Below are 20,209 nucleotides of genomic sequence, written 5' to 3'. Positions count from 1 at the left end.
CTGTACTCTTTCTCTCCCGGAACTGAAAATGGTGAACCTCCTTGGCTAAGGATTTCCTCCATTTTTCAAATATCCATGACTGAGGAGCATGTCAGAAGGCAATTATGAACGTGGCCAACTTGCCAGTGGCCTCTGGATGGACCTTCTGAGAACCAGCCCAGATCCTAATTGAGTGACAAGTTAGAACCCGTCAGAAAAAAACACACCACCAAATAGATGAATTGGCATGGGATGGGAGGTATGGCTCAGGACTGTGTGTGTGTGTGTGTGTGTGTGTGTGTGTGTGATGGCTTTAATCCAGAAGTGGAGAGAGGTTGTTTTATTTTGTGTGTGTGTATATATGTGTTATTGTTGGTAGGTGCCCAAGGTTATATTGTCTGAGATGGACACAGATATTAAATAAATAAATAGGCATTGCATTAAAAAAAAGCTTTAAGAAAACTAAACCAGTTTTGCTAGTTTTTCCCTATTCAGAGAAGGGAGGCTTATCTATCTAGTCTCTGTTTTGTTTAGTCTGCAGAATAATCTGTTTTTTCATCTCTGCTATTAGAGCAACACGTATTGCGCTGAAAAGGATTAGCATGGGAATATTGTCCACAATCACACATATATATGTATTATTTTACAAATAACTCAAGACGGTGAACATATACAACACATCTTCTTCCTCCAATTTTCCTCACAATAAGAAACCTGTGAGGCAGGTTGGGCTGAGAGAGACTGGCTGGCCCAAAGTCACTCAGCTGGCTTCTATGGCTAAGAAGGGACTTGAACCCACGGCCTTCTGCTCTCTAGCCTGGTGCCTTAACCACTAGACCAAACTCGCTCTCTTTTCATCCATAGAATTATGCTTTCTTATAATTCACACAAAAGGGGATGCGGTGGCTCAGTGGCTAAGACGCTGAGCTTGTCGATCAGAAAGGTCGGCCGTTCGAATTCCTAGCGCCACATAACGGAGTGAGCTCCCGTTACTTGTCCCAGCTTCTGCCAACCTAGCAGTTCGAAAGCCTGTAAAAAAAATGCAAGTAGAAAAAATAGGAACCACCTTTGGTGGGAAGGGAACAGCGATTACAGCGATCTTCGGACAAGCACTGGCTCTTTAGCTTTGAAATGAAGATGAGCACTGCCCCCTAGAGTCGGGAACGACTAGCACAAATGTGCGAGGGGAACCTTTACCTTTATAATTCACACACAAACACACACACACCTTTGTGTGTGTGTGTGTGTGTGTATGTATGTATGTTTGTATGTATATACTATATATATATAAATTATACCTCTTGTGAAATGCGAGCAACCTCTTCCTTCTGGCGCTCCAACTCTCTTGCAAGCAATGTATTTTGCTTCTCTAGCTGTAGCAATCTTCTTGCCAAATGCACACTGTGCCAAGATAAAAAATAAAATTAAAAAATTATAATAAGTAGAATTTTAAACCAGACAGCTTTTGAAGTAGAATTCCTACTTTCTTTTCCTTAGCATATATTAATACACATATAAGGTTACAAGCTATCATGGGCAGGGGCGCTTGATTAAACTTACGTTGGAGCTGCTCTTGATGCTACCTATCCATTCTTTCTTATTTTCCATCTGTAACAAGACGACTGCTAGTTTTGCAAAATATATCCTGTTCTCAGTGGAGCAGCTTGTAGAAACAGACAGATTCAAAGACTTCTTTTGTAGCTAATGATTTTGATGGGTTTTTTTTTTAAAAAAAATGGTATTAGCATTTTTTAAAAGTTTTTTTTTTGGAAATCCTTGCCCAAAGAAAAAAATAACAGATTTTTGACATTTTTTGGCAAAATATATTATTTGCAGGATACCTTTCATACAGTGTATTGTATACAACATACGAACCATACGTTTTTCCTGAAAGTATAAGTGTACACAATTTGTCAATGTAGTTAATTATCTTGGGACTATCTAACTGAATTTGATTTCCTGGATTCTCCTACAATATGTTTTGGATTCTATTTTTTTCCTTTCTTCCTTCCCCCTCCTTTTTAACTTCCTCCCTCCCTTTTAATGTCCTCCCTCCCTACTCCTTTTCAACTTCCTCCCTCCTTTTCAACTTCCTCCCTCCTTTTTAATTTCTGTCCTTCCTCCTCCTTTTTAACCCTCCCTTCTTTCTTACCTTCCTCCTCCTTTTTAACTTCCTTCCTTCTCCTTATCTTCCTTCTTTCCTCCTTTTTAACTTCCTTCTTTCCTTCCTCCTCTTTAACTTCCCCCCTCCCTCCTTTTTAACTTCCTTCCTTCTCTTTTAAGTTCCTTCCTTTTTTCTTTCTTTCTTTCCTCCTCTTTAACTTCCTTCCTTCCTGCCTCTTTCCCTCTCTCCCCAATACAAATTTACAATGCATTACATTTCTCAACAGACCAAATGCAGGCAGAGAACAAAGCCGGCACATTTAAGTTCTGAGAACATCACAAATAACCGACGGCCTTGCTCACTGATATGGGCTTGCCACGGCTATAACCAAGTTCCCACATTCCAGAAGTCATCAATTTTAAGATTTCTGAGAAAATGTCTAGTAGTACCTATTCAGAGGTTGAGTGATATGTGGTAGTGCAGTGGTTAGAATGCAGTACTGCAGGCTAACTCTGCTCATATTGCCAGGAGTTCAATTCCCTCCATCCTGACCAACTCAAGGTTGACTCAGCCTCCCCTCCTTCCGAGGGGGGTAAAATGATGACCCAGATTGTGGGGGGCAATAAGCTGATTCTGTAAACTATTTAGACAGGGCTGTAAAGCACTGTGAAGCAGTATGTAAGCCTAAGTGCTATTGCTATTATCATTTTCTAATACTACGGCCTCTGGAATGAGCTATCCCCCGGAGCTTCGCATAATCCCTGACCTCCGGTCCTTTCGATGCGCCCTAAAAAGTTGGCTTTTCCAGCAAGCCGGCCTGGCCTGTTAATTTTATCTCATTTTTTAAATGTATTGTCCTATAAATTGGGCTTGTTTTTTGGATATGTATTTAATTTCTTTTTAACTTTCGGGATGTGTGTTTTTTAATGTTGTACGCCGCCCTGAGTCAATAATACAATACAATACAATACAATACAATAGTAGAGTTGGAAGGGACCTTGGAGGTCTTCTAGTCCAACCCCCTGCCTAGGCAGGAAACCCTATACCGTTTCAGACAAATAGCTATCCAACATCTTCTTAAAGACTTCCAGTGTTGGGGCATTCACAACTTCTGGAGGCAAGCTGTTCCACTGATTAATTGTTCTCACTGTCAGGAAATTTCTCCTCAGTTCTAAGTTGCTTCTCTCCTTGATTAGTTTCCACCCATTGCTTCTTGTTCTACCCTCAGGTGCTTTGGAGAATAGTTTGACTCCCTCTTCTTTGTGGCAACCTCTGAGATATTGGAATAATGCTATCATGTCTCCCCTAGTCCTTCTTTCTCTTAAGCTAAACATACCCAGTTCCTGCAACCGTTCTTCATATGTTTTAGTCTCCAGTCCCCTAAAGTCCTTTGGGAGAAGGGCGGCATATAAATCCAATAAAATAAACAAAACAAACAAATAAGCCCAAAGCCAAAACATGGCATTTTAACTGGATGAGATGAATATTCCCATCATTCTCACACTGTAATCAAACTGTCAGGTCTCTAGTGGCAACTGGTTCTAGAAGCTTCATTTGAGATAGCTATCAGGATGCATTCAGGCACCATAAAATTACATTTAAGTAAGCATGACAGAACCCCCCCTCCCCCCCCCCGCCTACATCTTTCTTTCCCTTATCTAAGTTCAATACGTTGTAACATCACTGGAGGAAATCTATGAAGCAATTTAATTTTTTTTTAAAAAAAAAAACCCAAAACACTTTAAAGCAAAACATTCAACGACGCAACCTTCACTCAGGGAGGGAGGTGAGAGCTTTAAGGAAGGAAATGATAAGGGAGTATCCAAAAACCAGGTAATCGTGGTAAGAAAGTACAATCTTTTTGATTTTATCAGGCTTGAAGCCTGGACATAGTACACTAGCAGATTTTGGTGCGAAATGGCTCTCTCTTCTCTTCCTTCTCTTCTCTTCTCTTCTGAAGACTCTTTGCAAGCTCCTAGTAAAAGCATCTTCTTCTTCCTGCAAACTGGAACCCAGCCTGAGCTGGGAAAATCCCTCTGTTGTGGCCTGCCAGGGGCCAGTGGAGCTGGCAGCAGATTCGGACAGTGAGGAAGTTGGGGAGGAACATGGGCCAGTCCTGAAGTCTGGGGAAGGCTCTAATGAGGGCTCTGGGTCAGAAGCAGAGAGGGGGCCAGAGCCGTATGCCAGTTATCAGCAGCCTTCGGAGGCAGACATCACTGAGGCAGACGAACAGCTGGAGCCTGTTCCCAGTGTGTGCATGTGCAGAGTTGCCAGGAGAAAGGAACAGCTAAGGAACAAGGGTCGACTTGGGAGTAAGGCGACAAGTAAACGGTGAATGGCCCCTCCCAGAGGGAATAAAAGAGGAGCAAAAAGGGAGTTGAGTTTACAGGAGACAATTAGTTCACTTAATTGGTTTGTGACTCTCCGAGACTCCTTGCCAAGTTTTGCAGATATCGGCCTGGCAGCTCTCCAAGCCAGATAAGGTCTGTGACTGTAAATCCTCCCTTGAAAGACTTTGCTGGATGCGAATGAGCAGAATTCACAGTACATTAATAAAAGGGGTTTTTGTCGGGACAAGGAGTTTGCTTCAGGCTCTTGGGAAGCCTAGCCCAGAACACCCTCTGGTAAGAAGACGGCAAGGAGAAGTGGGGGACCTTCAGCCCAGGGGAAGCCCACAAATTCAGAAAAAGACCAATGCAAATCTGGGGTCAGTTGTACATTTTTATTTTATAAAATGGCTGGTCCTTCTAGAACAAGATTCTTAATCTTGGGGACTTTAAGACTCATGGACTTCAACTCCCAAAGTTCCTCAGCTGGGGAATTCTGGGACTTGAAGTCCACTGGTCTTAAAATGGGCAAGGCTGGGAAACCCCAGGTCTAGAAGTCAAGGTTTGTTTTCATTTTCACAAAAGTGTTATTAATGGCAATAAAAATAGGAAAACCTGGAATGGACCCAAAACAATTTATTATCCAATAATGCTGTTTTTAAGGGACGTGGTGGCTCGGTGGCTAAGAAGCTGAGCTTGTCGATCAGAAAGGTCGGCAGTTCGGTGGTTCGAATCCTTAGTGCCGCATAAAGGAGTGAGCTCCCGTTACTTATCCCAGCTTCTGCCAACCTAGCAGTTGGAAAGCATGTAAAAGATGCATGTAGAAAAATAGGAACCACCGTTGGTGGGAAGGCAACAGTGTTTTGTGCGCCTTCAGCGTTTAGTCATGCCAGCCACATGATCACGGAGATGTCTTCAGACACCGCTGGCTCTTCGGCATTGATATGGAAATGAGCACTGCCCCCTAGAGTCAGGAACAACTGGCACATATGTGCGAGGGGAACCTTTATCTTTAATGCTGTTTCCAAAAGTAATTGACACATGAAGCTGTCTTTCTAACAGGGTTGTAAAACCATAGTTCTGTCTTACATGAGATACCTGGGGTGTCCGATTGAATTTATTCGGTGTGAAGCTCACCAAAGCCCTCCACAAAAGATAACCCAAAGGGGTACTGAGAAAAACCAGTGCAGGTTTTTCCAACATTTTTCCTGCGCTGATTCAGACCCTGTAAAATCCATTTTAAGTTGCAAGCGGATAAGAAGAGGGCGGGAGGGTTTTTCTTCTAAAAAAAATTCTTTAGCTGAATGTTATACACAAAACAACCAAAACGCCCAGCCAAAAAAATCCCTGCTGTTTTCAGGCCGAATTTCATGAAATGAACTCATTATATGCTCAGCTTCAGTCGAGCAGGGGTAAATGGTTTTCTGTTCCCAATACATTGCTTGGAATGGGTACAGGACTGGGATATGTACAGGAAAAGGGAGTATTTAGGCCACTTTGGGATCTGTTTACTTGTCCTTGGAGCAAGAAAGACCCAATACATGTAAGCCACAGGCGAGCAATGCCACATATCCTAAAAAATGAAATGTTCTGTTCAAACATGAAAGAAAAAAAAATAGACAACTAACCATAGGCAAGCAAGAGGGGAAGTTTGTTACTGGTGTTAGTTTCCCTGGACAAGCAGAGCTTTCAACAGTTCAGCTTGCCATATGTCAGATTTATTTCCCATCAAACTTAATTAATTAGGATGACAGGATGGCTTATACTCTTGGGGAATTAAAAGCAAAGATGTCTTTTTCTCTTCTTCTTTTTTTTTTCAAAGTTAATCCTAAATTAGGCCTAACTGGAATCCCGCTTGATAAGATAATGCGAGGGAGGTTCAGTCCTGCTGGGTGGGAAGTGGGAGAAAGAGGCTGTTGGGAGGAGAGCATATCTTGCAGCTAAAAGCAACAATTGCAAACCAGTTATCGAATTCACCACAAGACAGGAGAGGGTACGTTTTCAAATGGAAAACTTGGGGGGAATCCGGAGTGTGAGCTAACGCCTCCGTGTCCCTCTTAGTTGATGAGAAATATTTTGTTAGCTTGCTAGTTAGTCTCTAGAGCAGGGATCTTTTTTTATCAAGAACTAGCTGATAATCTGGCCTTGTCCGGGTATTTATTTATAGGGGTGAAATGTCCAGACCAAACATAATTTGCAATGTTGGATCTTCCCCCTTACCAGAGGGAGCCCCCTTGTGGAGTACTGTGTAGCCGTTACCATGGCAACTCCACTATGCTGTACAGTAGAAGCCAGTATGGCACAACAGGTTGTATCTTAACAGAACACCCCCCCCCCCCGAGAGGTGTTAGGGGTGTCTTAACCCCACAGTATTTTTCTCCAGAGACTAAGTCATCTGTGTATCAAGTTTGGTTGAAATTGCTCGAGGCATTTGAGAGTTATGCTGTAATGGAGACACACACACACACACACACACAGGTTTTTGTAGAAGCAGAAGCAGAAGATGATAGTGTGAACGCCCTAAGATAAAACTTGGTTGTAACTGGGTTTCTGGCATTGTGGCCAAGGCCTGGATGTGGTCCTGAACACTCACAGGGAAAGTGGCATATACCATTGATGGGAAGGACTACAAGAGTCAGTGGCAAAAGATGTGATTTAAAGAATGAAATGGAAGAAAAACAGGTCCATTGTACGTCTGTAAAATAACAAAAAGATGGAAAGCAAAGCACATCTGAATGAAGTTGAATCGATCTTCTGTAGAACAGCCGACAAATGCATGTAGGGAAATGCATGTTTAGGTTGACTGGTGAATTAAAAAAAATGTATGCCAGAAAATACAAACTGGGTGGTGATAAAGATATTTATTTATTTATTTAAGAAGCAACTGGGCTGTTTGGAGACCCACAAAAAAATCAGGTTGATGACTGGTAGCGTGTACTTAGAAGAACATCTGTTTGTTTTCAATCTTTGGTTGATGCATAAGTCTATTTATGCAGACATGTTGCAAGCTAAAAGGTGAGACAGATTGGACTGTTTATGATGAAAGGCTGAGATAATTTGTGAAAGACCAACGATGAGGAGAGGATGTGAGTGCGAGACAACCATTCGTTATCGTTAAGAGTAATCTATTGTGTCCTACCGTGTTTGCCCGAATATAAGACAGGGTCTTATTTTCTTTTGACTCCTGAAATAAGTGCTTGGCCTTATTTGGGGGGAGGTCTTATTACTTTTGAGGTGCAGGAGGCGGCGAGCGTGGTCACCTCATGGCTGCTGCTGTGTTGTAATATTTTCGGGGAGGGCTTATTTTAGGGCAGTGGTTCTCAACCTGTGGGTCGGGACCCCTTTGGGGGTCGAACGATCCTTTCACAGGGGTCGCCTAAGACCATCGGAAACCACATATTTTTCAAAAAATACAGAAAACATAAAATAATTTTATGGTTGGGGGTCACCACAACATGAGGAACTGTATTAAAGGGTCGCAGCAAGGAAGGTTGAGACCCACTGTTTTAGGGGGAGGGCTTATTTTAGCTCATGCGCTCAAAAGCACGATCGGGCTTATTATCCGGGGAAGTCTTATTTTCAGGGAAACAGGGGTATTATTTATAGTGCACCTGCTGAATTATTATTTTTAATGAAGGTGTTAAACTAAGGTACCAATTTTTCAAATCAATATTTTCTTACATTACCAGTCATGGCAGTACCATTTGGGGTGGGGAGTGGGGAACCACCTGCATACTGACGCTTAACCCATATAGTTGAAACATCAAGAATTCCAGACGAGGAATTGGGAATGAGAACTGAGAATTTGGGATGAAAAATAGTTTGTGAAATCCTCAGGATGGCTTCACCTGGCTTCCTCCTGCAGTGGAAGACTCCCACTAGCCAGGATAGCTGTGGGAAGTGTGGAAAATTACCACGGTTGGCCCTGAATTCTCACCGATGCAAAGAGACCTCAGAGAGAGAAGGAGAGTTTAAGAACCATCGTACCAAAGGACCTATATCTGATTGAAAAATACAGCCTGCCTGAAACTCCTTCTGTGGAGTAGGAACTTCTGAAGAAGAAGGCTTCACGGGGGAAGCATGCGCTTCCTCGGGCCCTCTAAAATCACTGCCGCAGTGGAAGAGGGGAGAGATGGGAGGAATATCTAGATTGAACATTCAAGAAGCAAACGTAGACAGACTTAAAGATCTAAGAGAGGAACCTGGAAGGCAAGTAAAAAAAAAGCATAGCAATTAAAGTATTGAAGTGGGCAAGAGACGATGGATAGATGATTATTAGTATTTTCTCTTTTTTTTAGACATTTTGATTTCCTTTTCCTTTTCCCTCTCTTTCTCTTAAAGCATAGCAATTAAAAGTATTGAGGCGGGCAAGAGACGATGGAAGGATCATTTCTTTTCTTTTCTGTTGCTGTTGTGGTTTGCTTCTCCCTTTCTCTCTCTCTCACTTGTCTTTTCTCTCTTTCTTTTAGTTAGGTGAGGAAAAGTCTCTTAATAAAGGGTGATATGATTAAAAACTAGAATAGGTGATAGAAATAAGAGAAAGGGGAATATCAATGTATACATTTTTATATAATAAAATGAAATAATAAGAAGAGAAAATGTGGAATAACTGAACAATGATAGATTGTAATCTAAGACAAACGTGTATCATTTACTAGAAATATGTAAGTGGATTGAATGTAATAATTATGATTAACTTAGTTTTATTTGTATTAGAATGCATGACATCCAGATGTCACACTGTTCACAAATTGATTTGATACATTTATAAAAAATAAAAAACTTGTAAAAAAAATCACTGCCGCATTTTGCACAGACTTTTGCAAGTTGTAGCAAAGCCAGGAGGCGAGGAAAGGCATTAAATATCTCACCCATCCTGCTCCAAATTGTAAGAGATCAGCAGAGTTTATGTGCATGTTTATTTATTCAATTCAGCTTTAGGTTCTCAGGATTTTTCCCAAAAGGCAGCAGGGTTAGCTTTCATTGCCAACAACTTTATACAAACGGAATTGTTGTAGAATTTTCATAGATTAGACAATCCAGTGCCCAGATCTACCTAGCAATTAGCAGAAGTCAGCATGGCTGAGTATTAGTCGGGCTAATCTTATCTCCTCCGTTGATCAGCCACCTTTCTTAATAGATTGTTAATGCTGCAGACGCACTACATTATGTCTTCACCAAAGCATTTGACAAAGTGCCCTATGACATGCTTATTAGCAAGCCAATTAAGTGTGGGTGGGAGGCATGCAAGCGCGCACACACACAACTGGCTTAAAAACTGTGCTCATCTAGGGCTCCTCGTGAAACCAAAGAGGGACATCAAGGCTGCCACAAAACTCACTTATGGCCTACTCGCTCTTCCATATATTTTAAAATCTTGGATGAAAAGGTGGAAAGAAGATTTAAGAAGACACCAAGTCTAGATACAGTATTACAGCTAATGCCTAAGAAGACAGAAGGGGGAATCAAACGAGGTAAGAGAACTGGGTTGAAATTAACAGGATAATATTTAACTTCTGTGTTCAATTGTCTGCAACTTTCCTTTGGCTCTCAATCTGACAACCACATCTTTAATTTTTTGATTGAGCAGGGAGATGGCTTTGGGACTGATGAATTATTGAGGTAGTAGGTGTGGCAGAATATGGAAGACAACTTCAGGTGTGGATGACAACAAGTTTCTTACTACTACCGCTGAACTACCATCTGGAAATGTAGATTTTTTCCCCAACCCTGGTTAGTGTTCCATTGGTGGAGACAAGGCCACAAAGGAGAAAAAGAAAGAATGTTAATTAGTATAGAAATTCAAATCAGATGTACTTTCCACCAAATGTATACAAATATTTATGTTTCGGTATTTATGACAGCCTAGAAATATCGAAGAATAAAAGGAGCGATAAATATTTCCGGCTTTTGCTGAAAATGGCCTCCTATGGATGGCACAGGGTGATATTCTCTCTAGCTTCTCTTAATTCCTCTTGCACATCTACTCTGTCCTTTTGTTTCTTCCAACCTCGTTATGCCAAAGCCACAACTTTCTAAGCCAGAATGACTTTGAAAAGACAAAATGTTGATCTGTAACTTTGGTTTCTTGCTTTGTTGAAGTTTTAATTCGAAGGGCGCAGATATTGAGTTCATCTGTTTTTAAGTGTCGAGATAACTTGACTTTGGATGGTCAGGATGCGCCTTGATTTCAAGGACGTGGGCATACTTTCTCTCCCTTGTTAAAGGTAAAGGTTTCCCTGCACATGCGTGATAGTTGTCTCTGGCTCTAGGGGGCATTGCTCATCTCCGTTTCTAAGCCGAAAAGCCAGCGCTGTCCAAAGATGTCTCCGTGGTCATGTGGCCGACATGACTAAATGCCGAAGGCACACGGAATGCTGTTACCTTCCCACCAAAGTGGTCCCTATTTTTTCTACTTGCATTTTTTACGTGCTTTCGAACTGCTAGGTTGGCAGAAGATGGGACAAGTAACGGGAGCTCACTCCATTATGCGGCAATAGGGATTCAAACTACTGAACTGCTGACCTGATCGACAAGCTCAGCGTCTTAGCCACAGAGCCACCTTCTCCCTTGTTAAAGCTCCTCAAATTCCCTTGGTTGTTTTTTTTTGGGGGGGGGGGGGAAACTGGTGTGGAAGCTGACCACCTTTACCTTTGCTTCAACCGTCTTTTGGCTGTTGTAGGGACATTGGCACCGTATCCATAGGAAAACAGCACTCTTTCTGCCTCATCCTCATTCTCAACTAGAAAAAAAAAAAAAAAAAAACAGGCCATCAGAAAACCACTTCTAAGAAGAGGAACCCCAGCATCTCTGGATAACAGGGCTGGGTAGATCAATGGGACTTCATTTAAGGTCAGTGGAACCGATGATCCATTTGCTTGATTTTATTTTTCTTTACACGAGACTCAAAACAGGAAAAGGAAGTTAGCAAAAGGAGGAAGAACAAATACAACGTTGAATCAAACTTTACCATTGGCAGCCTATTAATCCACAATCAATGGGAAGTCACGGCAGTATGACTGATTGTTCTCTCCTTATCTCTTAATGATTTCCTGGAGGCATTTTTATAAGCCATCCATCATCCGTCCTTTGTGGATTTCAGGATGGCTTGGAATAAGCGAGAAAAAGCATAAAAATCTAAGTTCCTCCTTGCCCATTTCCTTTTGTACTGACTTCAATTGGCCTGGCTTACTTTCCTTAGGAATCCTTCAAACTGCAATTCTGACATTGCTTTGGTGCAAACAACTGCCACACTGAAGAGTCACACAAGGACTTCCATGCCAGTGAAAAGGGAAAAAAATGTTGTGCCTCTTCCTCTTCCCTTATTGACTTAGGAACCCACACGCACACCCATGGAGACATACGCACACGCACACTCCTAACCACAAACGTGTTATGTGACCCAGAGGGCTAGAGCAGGCTGGGAAAGGATCTAATTCTCTTCTTTCAGGATGGAGAGATGGTTTAGGTGCCCTGCAAGCCTCAATTACTTCTCCTTTGGCAGCAGCCTCTTTCTTTGTGAAATAACTTCCTGAAGAGAGGAGTCTGCAACTGGCAAAGATTGTTCTTCAAAGGCAGTGAGCATGAGAGAAATCCGGCTTTCCCCCAATATATTTACTTATTATGTTTATTGACGGCCCATCTTACCGCTGAGTAGCTCTGAGTGGCTATGGAACAGGATCAGCAACCCGCATGGCTCTAGAGCCGCATGTGGCTCTTTCATCATTCTTCTGCGGCTCCCTGTCACTGGTTGGCTCCACAATTGATAGGGCTTTCGGTTAGGAGAGGTAAAGGAAAAAGGATGCCGGGCTAGGAGGAAACTCTATGGTGGGGGAACCGGACTTCTGGTTGGGCGAAGGAAAAGGACACTGTGCTAGGAGGAGACTCTATGGTGGGGGAACCGGACTTCCGATTGGCAGAAGAAAAAGGACGCTGTGCTGGGAGGAGGATGGTGGGGGAACCGGACTTCCGATCAGCTGCAGAATTGAATGGGGGGCTTCCGGTTAGAACCTTTGTGCCTCTTTCAGTGTTTAAGGTTGCTGACCCCTGCTATATAACAACAGAACAGAATAACAGAATTGGAAAGAACCTTAGAGGTCTTCTAGTCCAGTGATGGCGAACCTTTGGCACGCGTGACACAGGTGGCACGCGGAGCCATTTGTCAGGGCATGCGAGGAGCTGCCCTGTCAGCTGGCCAGCACGCATGTGCGCGCTGGCCAGCTGAGTTCACCCCTTTTTAAAGCCATTTTTCGTCCTCCCCAGGCTCCAGAGGCTTTATAGGAGCTTGGGGAGGGCGAAAAGAGCCTCCCCTTCCCCCCGAGGCTTCATGAGCTTTCCTGAAGCCTCCAGAGCGCAAAAAAAAGGCCCTATGGGCAAACCGGAAGTTCGGGAACGGACTTCCAGTTTGCTCAGAGGGTCGTTTTGACTGCTCCGGAGGCTTCAGGGAAGCGTCCTGAAGGTCCCTGAAGCCTCCGGAGGGGGGAGGCTGTTTTCGCCCTCCCCAAGCTCCTATAAAGCCTCTGGAGCCTGGGGAGGGCAAAAAAAAAAAAAGCATGGAAAAAATGGGGGGTCGTGCCTGTAGTGTGCGCATGCGCACTGGGGTGGTCGTGCATTGCATTATGGGTGCGGCACGCCCGCACACTACCCCCCTGCGCTCCCCCCACTTATGGCACGCGAGCCAAAAAAGGTTCGCCATCACTGTTCTAGTCCAACTCCCTGCTCAAGCAGGAGACCTTAGATCAGGGGTGTCAAGCTTCATTTCATTGAGGGCTGTATCAGGGTTGTGTTTGACCTCAGGAAGCCGGGCTGGGTGTGGCCACGGTGGGTGTGGCCTGCTCAACCTCACTCATGTCAGGGGCACCTCTGGTGGCCTTTGAGTTTGACACCTCTGCCCTAGATCATTTCACAGAAGTGCTGTCCAGTCCCTTCTTAAAAACCTGCACCCATAACTTCTGAAGGCAAGTCATTTCACTGGGTTGATTGTTCTCACTGTCACTGGCTTTCTCCTTAGTTCTAGGTTGCTTCCCTCCTTGATTAGTTTCCATCCATTGCTTCTTGTCCTGCCCTCAGGTGCTTTAGAGAGTAGCTTCACACACCCCTCTTCTTTATGGCAACCCCTGAGACATTGGAATACTGCTATCATGTCTCCCCTAGCCCTTCTTTTCACTAACTTGTCATACCCAATTCCTGCAACCCTTCTTCATATGTTTTATATGTTTTTGTTTGTATATTTTATATGTTTTCACGTACAGTGTGAACTACCAAGAAGGATCCAGGGCCTGAGCAAAAACTGATGGAATCAGTCCTGATTCAGAGACACATCGGAAGGATAGGGTGACGTTGTTTCTCACCCTACAGGTGAGAAGTAAAAAAACAAACCATCCCAGAAAATTCACCTGAATGAATTCTAATGCAATTATTAAGAGTTGAACAGCTTGGGCTTCTTTATCGGTTTTTGTCATGCAGCACTGTCACTGCTCTTACATGGCTTCTGGACTCTTTTCGTCAAAGGCTGCTTTGCTTTCCAGACAAAATAAGGGCTTCCTCCCACTCCCACAACTGGAGATGCAAGTTGCTTCCCTTGGAAAAGTTGTGTGAATGAATGTGTGTGTGTCGGTGTGAGAGATGCAAGTTGCTTCCCTTGGAAAAGTTGTGTGAATGAATGTGTGTGTGTCGGTGTGAGAGATGCAAGTTGCTTCCCTTGGAAAAGTTGTGTGAATGACTGTGTGTGCATCAGTGTGAGAGATGCAAGTTGCTTCCCTTGGAAAAGTTGTGGGAATGAATGTGCGTGTGTTGGTGTGAGAGATGCAAGCTGCTTCCCTTTGAAAAGTTGTGTGAATGAATGTGTGTGTATCGGTGTGAGAGATGCAAGTTGCTTCCCTTGGAAAAGTTGTGTGCATGTTAATGTGTTTCTGTGTGCATGTGAGAGAGAGAGAGAGAGAGAGTAGAGTAGAGAAAGAGAGAGAAAGGAAGATAAAAAAGACAGAAAGAGAAAGAGAAAAAAAGAAAGAGAATGATAAAGAGAGAGAGAAAAACAAAGAGAGAAAGAGAAAGTGAAAGAGAGAGATGCAAGTTGCTTCCCTTTGAAAAGTTGTATGCATGTGAGTGTGTGCATGAGAGACAGAGAGACAGAGAGAGAGACAGAGAGAGGGGAGGTGTTAGAAAAGAGCAACCCAGCACCATTTTGCCCTGGGAGTGCGTGTTCTTATTCTTCCTGGCAGCCTGTGCAAAAGCATAATTATACACAGCAAAGAGGATAATCATCACAAGTACAAAATGTACAGGACAAAATATCTTTTTGGCAGCCGTCCCTTTGACTTGAAAGCGTGCATCGAAAGATGGGACCTGGGTAGAAGAAGAGCATAAATACACAGCTGATTCTGATAAGCTTCCTGATAAGTAAAAAAAAAAAAAAGCCAACGGTGTGAATATTGAAACCATTGACATTATTACATTTATGAATATTTTGAAACCCAAAAGGTTAGCTTTCCTCACACGCTCAGGACTCCAACGTGGGGCTCTAAGAACACGCGAAGAAATGACTGTCACGGCGGAGAGCGTCGGAAGGAAATGGAAATGTTGCAGCAATTAAGGAATCTCTTGGAGCTGGCGAGCATTCAAACAATTGCCCAAGGAGATTAATTAGTTGCCCCGTTTTATAAACAAGGGCGGAGGCTGATGAAGTGATTTTTCACCCTGAAGCCAGACAGTGAAGTCATAGCTTTGCCAGACCCTTCATTTACCTATTCTAGGTCCATCTACGTTGCTCCAGTCCAACCTGGGAATGACTTCACGCGTACGCCCACCACTTGCATGGCCTGGGTCACGTCCCAGTACCGGGCTGTGGGTTGGGGACCCCCGCTCTAGTCATCCAGATATCTACATTTTCAGAGTGTTTGCTGGGACTGAAATAAAACTTTATTGCTGATTTGAAACCCAAGCAATGCTTCCATATGGGAAGAGTCAGCACCAACTTTGCCTGTAAAACAGTGATGGTGAATCTTTTCGGCACTGAGTGCCCAAACCAGAATGCGCGTGCATGTGTGCGCTCCAGACCGCTGGAACCCGAAGACTAGCTGGCCAGCACCCACATGCTGTTTTTTGGGCATTTTCAGGCGGCTTTTTGGGCTGTTTTGGGACCGTTTTTTGGCCCCCAAACGGCCCTGAAAACACCCCCAAAATGGCTTGAAAACAGCCTGGAAAAGCATGGAAAATAGTCCCAAAAATGGGCTGTTTTTTGGGCGTTTTTCAGGCCATTTTCCGGTGCCCGCAAAGACCAGCTGGTGATGGTGCATGTGCCCAAGCGTGCCATAGGTTCACCATCATGGCTATAAGAGGTCCCAAGCTCAATTCCAGGAAACTCTCCATGAAGCCCCTCCAAGAACTGGTGCTGCCATTTAAAGGCCCAGATCAGGGACAATAACAGTTGGAAGGGACCTTGCAGGTCATCTAGTCAAATCCCCTGCTCTCGCAGGACACCTATACAACCAGCAAAGTCAAGGGGGAAGCCAGATTTGCTTAAGCACTGGGCTGCTCACTTATCCACTGCAGCAATTCACTTAACAACGGTGGCATAAAAAGGTAGTAAAGTGGGGCAAAACTCACTTAACAAATGAAGCTCACTTATGAACAGAAATTTGGGGCTTAATTGTGGCTGTGAGCCGAGCTCCACCTGTCCAGCAATTCCAGAAAGGTTTTCTAAAAAGCCGCCAGTTCCCTGCCCCAAAATTAAATGCTTGAGAATATAAGAAAGCCTCTCAAGGCAAGAAAATTGACACGTGTTATGGATGTTAGGGTTATCTCTTTGTTTATCAGGCAGATGAGCTTTCCTATTAGCTGCCGGCAGAAAGGAGAAAAAAACCAACAACAATGGTAAGTATGCGATCTGAATTTGTACATTCCGTGAATACCCTTTCCGTGATGTTATTTATTGGTAAGTGAATAATCCCTACAGAGGATCAGGAAGGATACCCCATGGGGAGGCGAAATGCTAATAAGAAAGAGGCCTTTGGCATCAATCAAACCGAACCAGGTAAGACGTTGCTTGCAGTCACCTCTTCCAGGTCAAAAGCAGGACAGGTGAGTGAGAGATTTGCTCATTTCCCCAGTTTTGCAGGCCCGAATGAGAAATCTGAAGAGCTTAGTAACAATGGAACACTCTAAAAGTCTGTAGCGATTCTCAGTCACAGAGGTCGTAGGGTTTTTTTTTAGCTATGCAATTTGGGATGGACACCCTTTGAATGGTGTGGGAGTAGGAATGGATTTCCAGAGGAGAAAAAATATATATATTGCAGACTACAGGAACCATTAAGCACTACTCAAGTGACCCTGAGGACACAGATAAATCTCCAAGTGACCTCAATGACTCTATAAAAGGATGCAACTGACTAGCATTCCCCTTCTGTTCCCCGCCATCCAGTCGGAGCTGAAGAAGCTTCTTGGATGAGAATCAAAACATCTTCAAAAGGAAAAACAAGGAAGTCCAGCTGCCTCCTGAAAAAGCACCTTTGGGAACAACCATGACCTGAGATGACAGAGAATCTCTACAGAATTTTAGCTATACAATTTGGGATGGACATCCTTTGAATGGTGTGGGAGTAGGAATGGATTTCCAGAGGAGAATCTTTCAAAGCTTCTGGTCAAACAAGACACAATCAAAACGCAAAAGAACTGTCAATGGAATACAGTCCACAAACTCCACTCATGGGATTTCACTACAAGCTCTTGGATTTATTGCTGGACAAATAAAACCAGATTTGAACTTGTCAACACCATCATTCTGAAGGACACAGGTAGGCCTCCTTGGTCTCCATATCCTTTGGGATGCTTTTCTGACCTACCCATAACCCCCTCCCCTTTTCCCAGAATCCCCTCTGCCAAATCTTACTCAGGAAAGATGAACAACTTTTCTATCAATGACCATATCCAAAAAGAAAGAAAGAAAGAAACCGTATTATTTTATATCTAAACTCTGAAATAACCAGGAAGGATCATTTAATTTTAGGTTGGTAATGAAAACATTCTGCTTACAAACAATCAAATTCAGAGAGCACCAAGGATTAAATGAATGAAATGTTTACTTTTGTGTAAACTTAATGGTATCCATTATACCTGATTTGAATTTATGGAATTCATTTGAAAACATCCATCTGTCCGTCCATCCATCTATCTCAACCTCTTGCTACTATTTTAGAACAAATTGGAGACTTTAAAATAAATGAGTGGAATATCCATGCTCTGATAAGTCCATGAATTAGACAACAAGCAGATAAACGAAGTTGGTGCATAGACCCAAGGCAATGACTCCCTACAAGTACAAGATATATCTTTCCATCCTATTTATTCAGGGCAGTATGCACAGGAGAGGAATTCCATGCATAACACACACAAATATGCACACATATCCCAGTCTAAGAAGTGCTGATACTGCTCACAGCAACAGACAATTCTGTTGCTGATAGAGAAAATCCTTTAGTTAAAATTTATTGCCATCAGAGACACTGTTGTAGAATTCAGCACTTCTGGTTTTTTTTTGGTTTTTTTTTTTTTTTGCTGCAACAACTTTCACAGTAAACTTTCCAAAAGATGTCATAGAGCGAGATAACAAATTGAAAAAGAGAGCAAGAGCTGACATGCCTGGGGAATCAGGCTTTTTTTGAGAGAGAAATGAAGAGAAAGAGAGATTTGTTAATAAGAGCAACACATCATAATTTTGCCCTGGTAGGAGAGAGGGAAGGGGGAAGGGAGGGAGGGAGAGAGAAAGAGAGAGAGAGAGAGAGAACACAGTAATTTTAGGAGATATTCAAAAGGCGATATATATTCAAGCTGCTAATTAAGGTGTAATAAAATACATATTTATGCTAATTCATTGTATACAGCTGCATGTTGAATGGGTACTCAACATTCCTGGATTTAACGAAACCAATCTCATTAACGGCCATTAGATTGTAAATAAATTCCAAGACAGAATCATAAAGGATAATTCGGAAGGACTTACGCTCTGCCGTTTGCATTATTATCTCATCGAGTTCTTTTTCCAGTTTTTCGTACGTGTCAAGCCTTGCTTGGTATTCAGAATTTTGTGCCTGAAGTTCCGAGATCTTTTTCTCGCTCAATCCTTGAAGACTGTAAAATTCTTTCGTTAATACCTAAGAATTTTTTTTTTTTTTTAAGAAAAGGAAGTTAGTTAAGAGAGCAATAAATCATTGGGGAAATAAAGAAATGCTCAATTCAAATATTTGCAAGCTTAGGTCAAGTCCTTTTTTAACTTTAAAGTTGGCTTAAGTGTCTTGGGCTGTGTTAAAAAAAAGCATGATTCGGTATAAATGCCAGCTCTCCGGGAACAAAATAATGTTGTACAAAGAGTCACACTTTTTCTTCCACCACTCCCTCCTCCCCGCAATTGTTTGTTTAGGGGCTGCAAAAGTTAAAATTTGCAAAGAATAGGAAAACGATTGTCCTCGGTATGGGTGCTGGGTCCAACTGAGCCATGAAAACTACTGTATCTTACAAAGATCTAAGTAGGCTAAGAGGCAAAAGATTTGATCCAGGAAGATTAATGGCTTTATAAATTGAATTAGCACCCGAGTGGAGAAATGGAGAGATGTAAACAAGCTTTCTGAAATGGAGGCCTGTTTAACCACGACAGAGAAAAGTGAAATTTAATAAGGGATGAAATATACTGTTTGGTGTTCAAATGAAGAACGGGTAGTCCTTGATTTACGACCACAATTGAGGCCAAACGTCAAAGGTGCTTTTTTTCCAAGAAGCAACTGGACTTTCTAGTTTTTCTTTGAAGATGTTTAGCTTCTCATCCAAGAAGCTTCTTCAGTTCTGACTGCTCTTCCCCACCATCCATTCAAGAGCTGAAGAAGCTTCTTGGGTGAGAAGCGAAATGTCTTCAAAGAAAAACCAGAAAGCCCAGTTGCCTCTTGAAAAAAAAGCAGCCCTGGAACAACCATGTCCTGGATGACGGAGAATCTCAATAGAACAGAGGTGTCCAAACTTGGGAACTTTAAGACTTGTCGACTTCAACTCCCAGAATTCCCCAGCCAGCTGGGGAATTCTGAGAGTTGAAGTCCACAAGTCTTAAAGTTCCCAAGTTTGGACACCCCTGCCATAGAACAAATGAGGCCGATATGTCTCTTGATAAGCTGCTACGTGAATTTCTCTATCTCCCATTTCACGAGCTTCCTTGCCACCATTGTTAAGCGAATCACTGCAGCGGTAAAATTAGTAACAGGCGGTCGTTAAGTGAACCTGGCTTTTCCCCATTGAGTTCGCTTCTCGGACGGCCGCAAAATGTGATCATCATAGCCTTGGGACACTGCAACCGTCCATAAACAGCATCCCAATTTTTTTTAACAAAGTTTTATTGGTTTTTTTAATATTTTACAAAGGAAAAAGGTAGGGGATAGGTTACAAATTTTGGCAACTGCAGTGTGCGGTAGGTGCGCCCCCCCTCCATACTCATAGTATACATTTGCACATAGTTCATTATTAGGTAGTAACATAATAACATATAGTCAGCATGTAAGTTCAGTTAATAATTTCGATCAGTTTATGTCAGGTGTATTTTCTTACTCATTTTTGTGATCTGAGCTTTCTTGATGTTGCCCCATCTCCCCCCGCCGACAGAGCTCCGGCCCCTCCCGTGTCCTGTGTATCTGGTAGAGGATCATCAGGTTTTTCTAGGAGTAGTTTGTTTTTTTCCATAAAGGCCTGTGCCTCTATGGGTGTATTAATTCTAACTCTTGTCAGCATCCCAATTTTTGTTCACGTGACTATGGGAAAAGCTGTG

At 42.8% G+C, this 20,209-nt stretch overlaps 1 protein-coding gene across 1 annotated transcript in view; it reads right to left on the bottom strand.

Annotated features, from left to right (window-relative positions):
• The window catches only part of PIBF1 (progesterone immunomodulatory binding factor 1), a 103,530-nt gene that overhangs the window by 21,159 nt on the left and 62,162 nt on the right, over positions 1-20,209 (bottom strand). Inside the window, exons 12-14 of the mRNA XM_081949427.1 lie at positions 18,407-18,557; positions 11,062-11,152; positions 1,278-1,380 (exon numbers count right to left, since the gene is read on the bottom strand). Coding sequence (XP_081805553.1) covers positions 1,278-1,380; positions 11,062-11,152; positions 18,407-18,557 — 345 coding nt within the window. The remainder of the gene's footprint in view (positions 1-1,277; positions 1,381-11,061; positions 11,153-18,406; positions 18,558-20,209) is intronic.

Source organism: Natrix helvetica (genome assembly GCF_964273705.1).
Source record: "Natrix helvetica genome assembly, chromosome: 3".
NCBI classification, from domain to species: domain Eukaryota; kingdom Metazoa; phylum Chordata; class Lepidosauria; order Squamata; family Natricidae; genus Natrix; species Natrix helvetica.
This window is presented reverse-complemented; position numbering and strand designations above follow the sequence as displayed.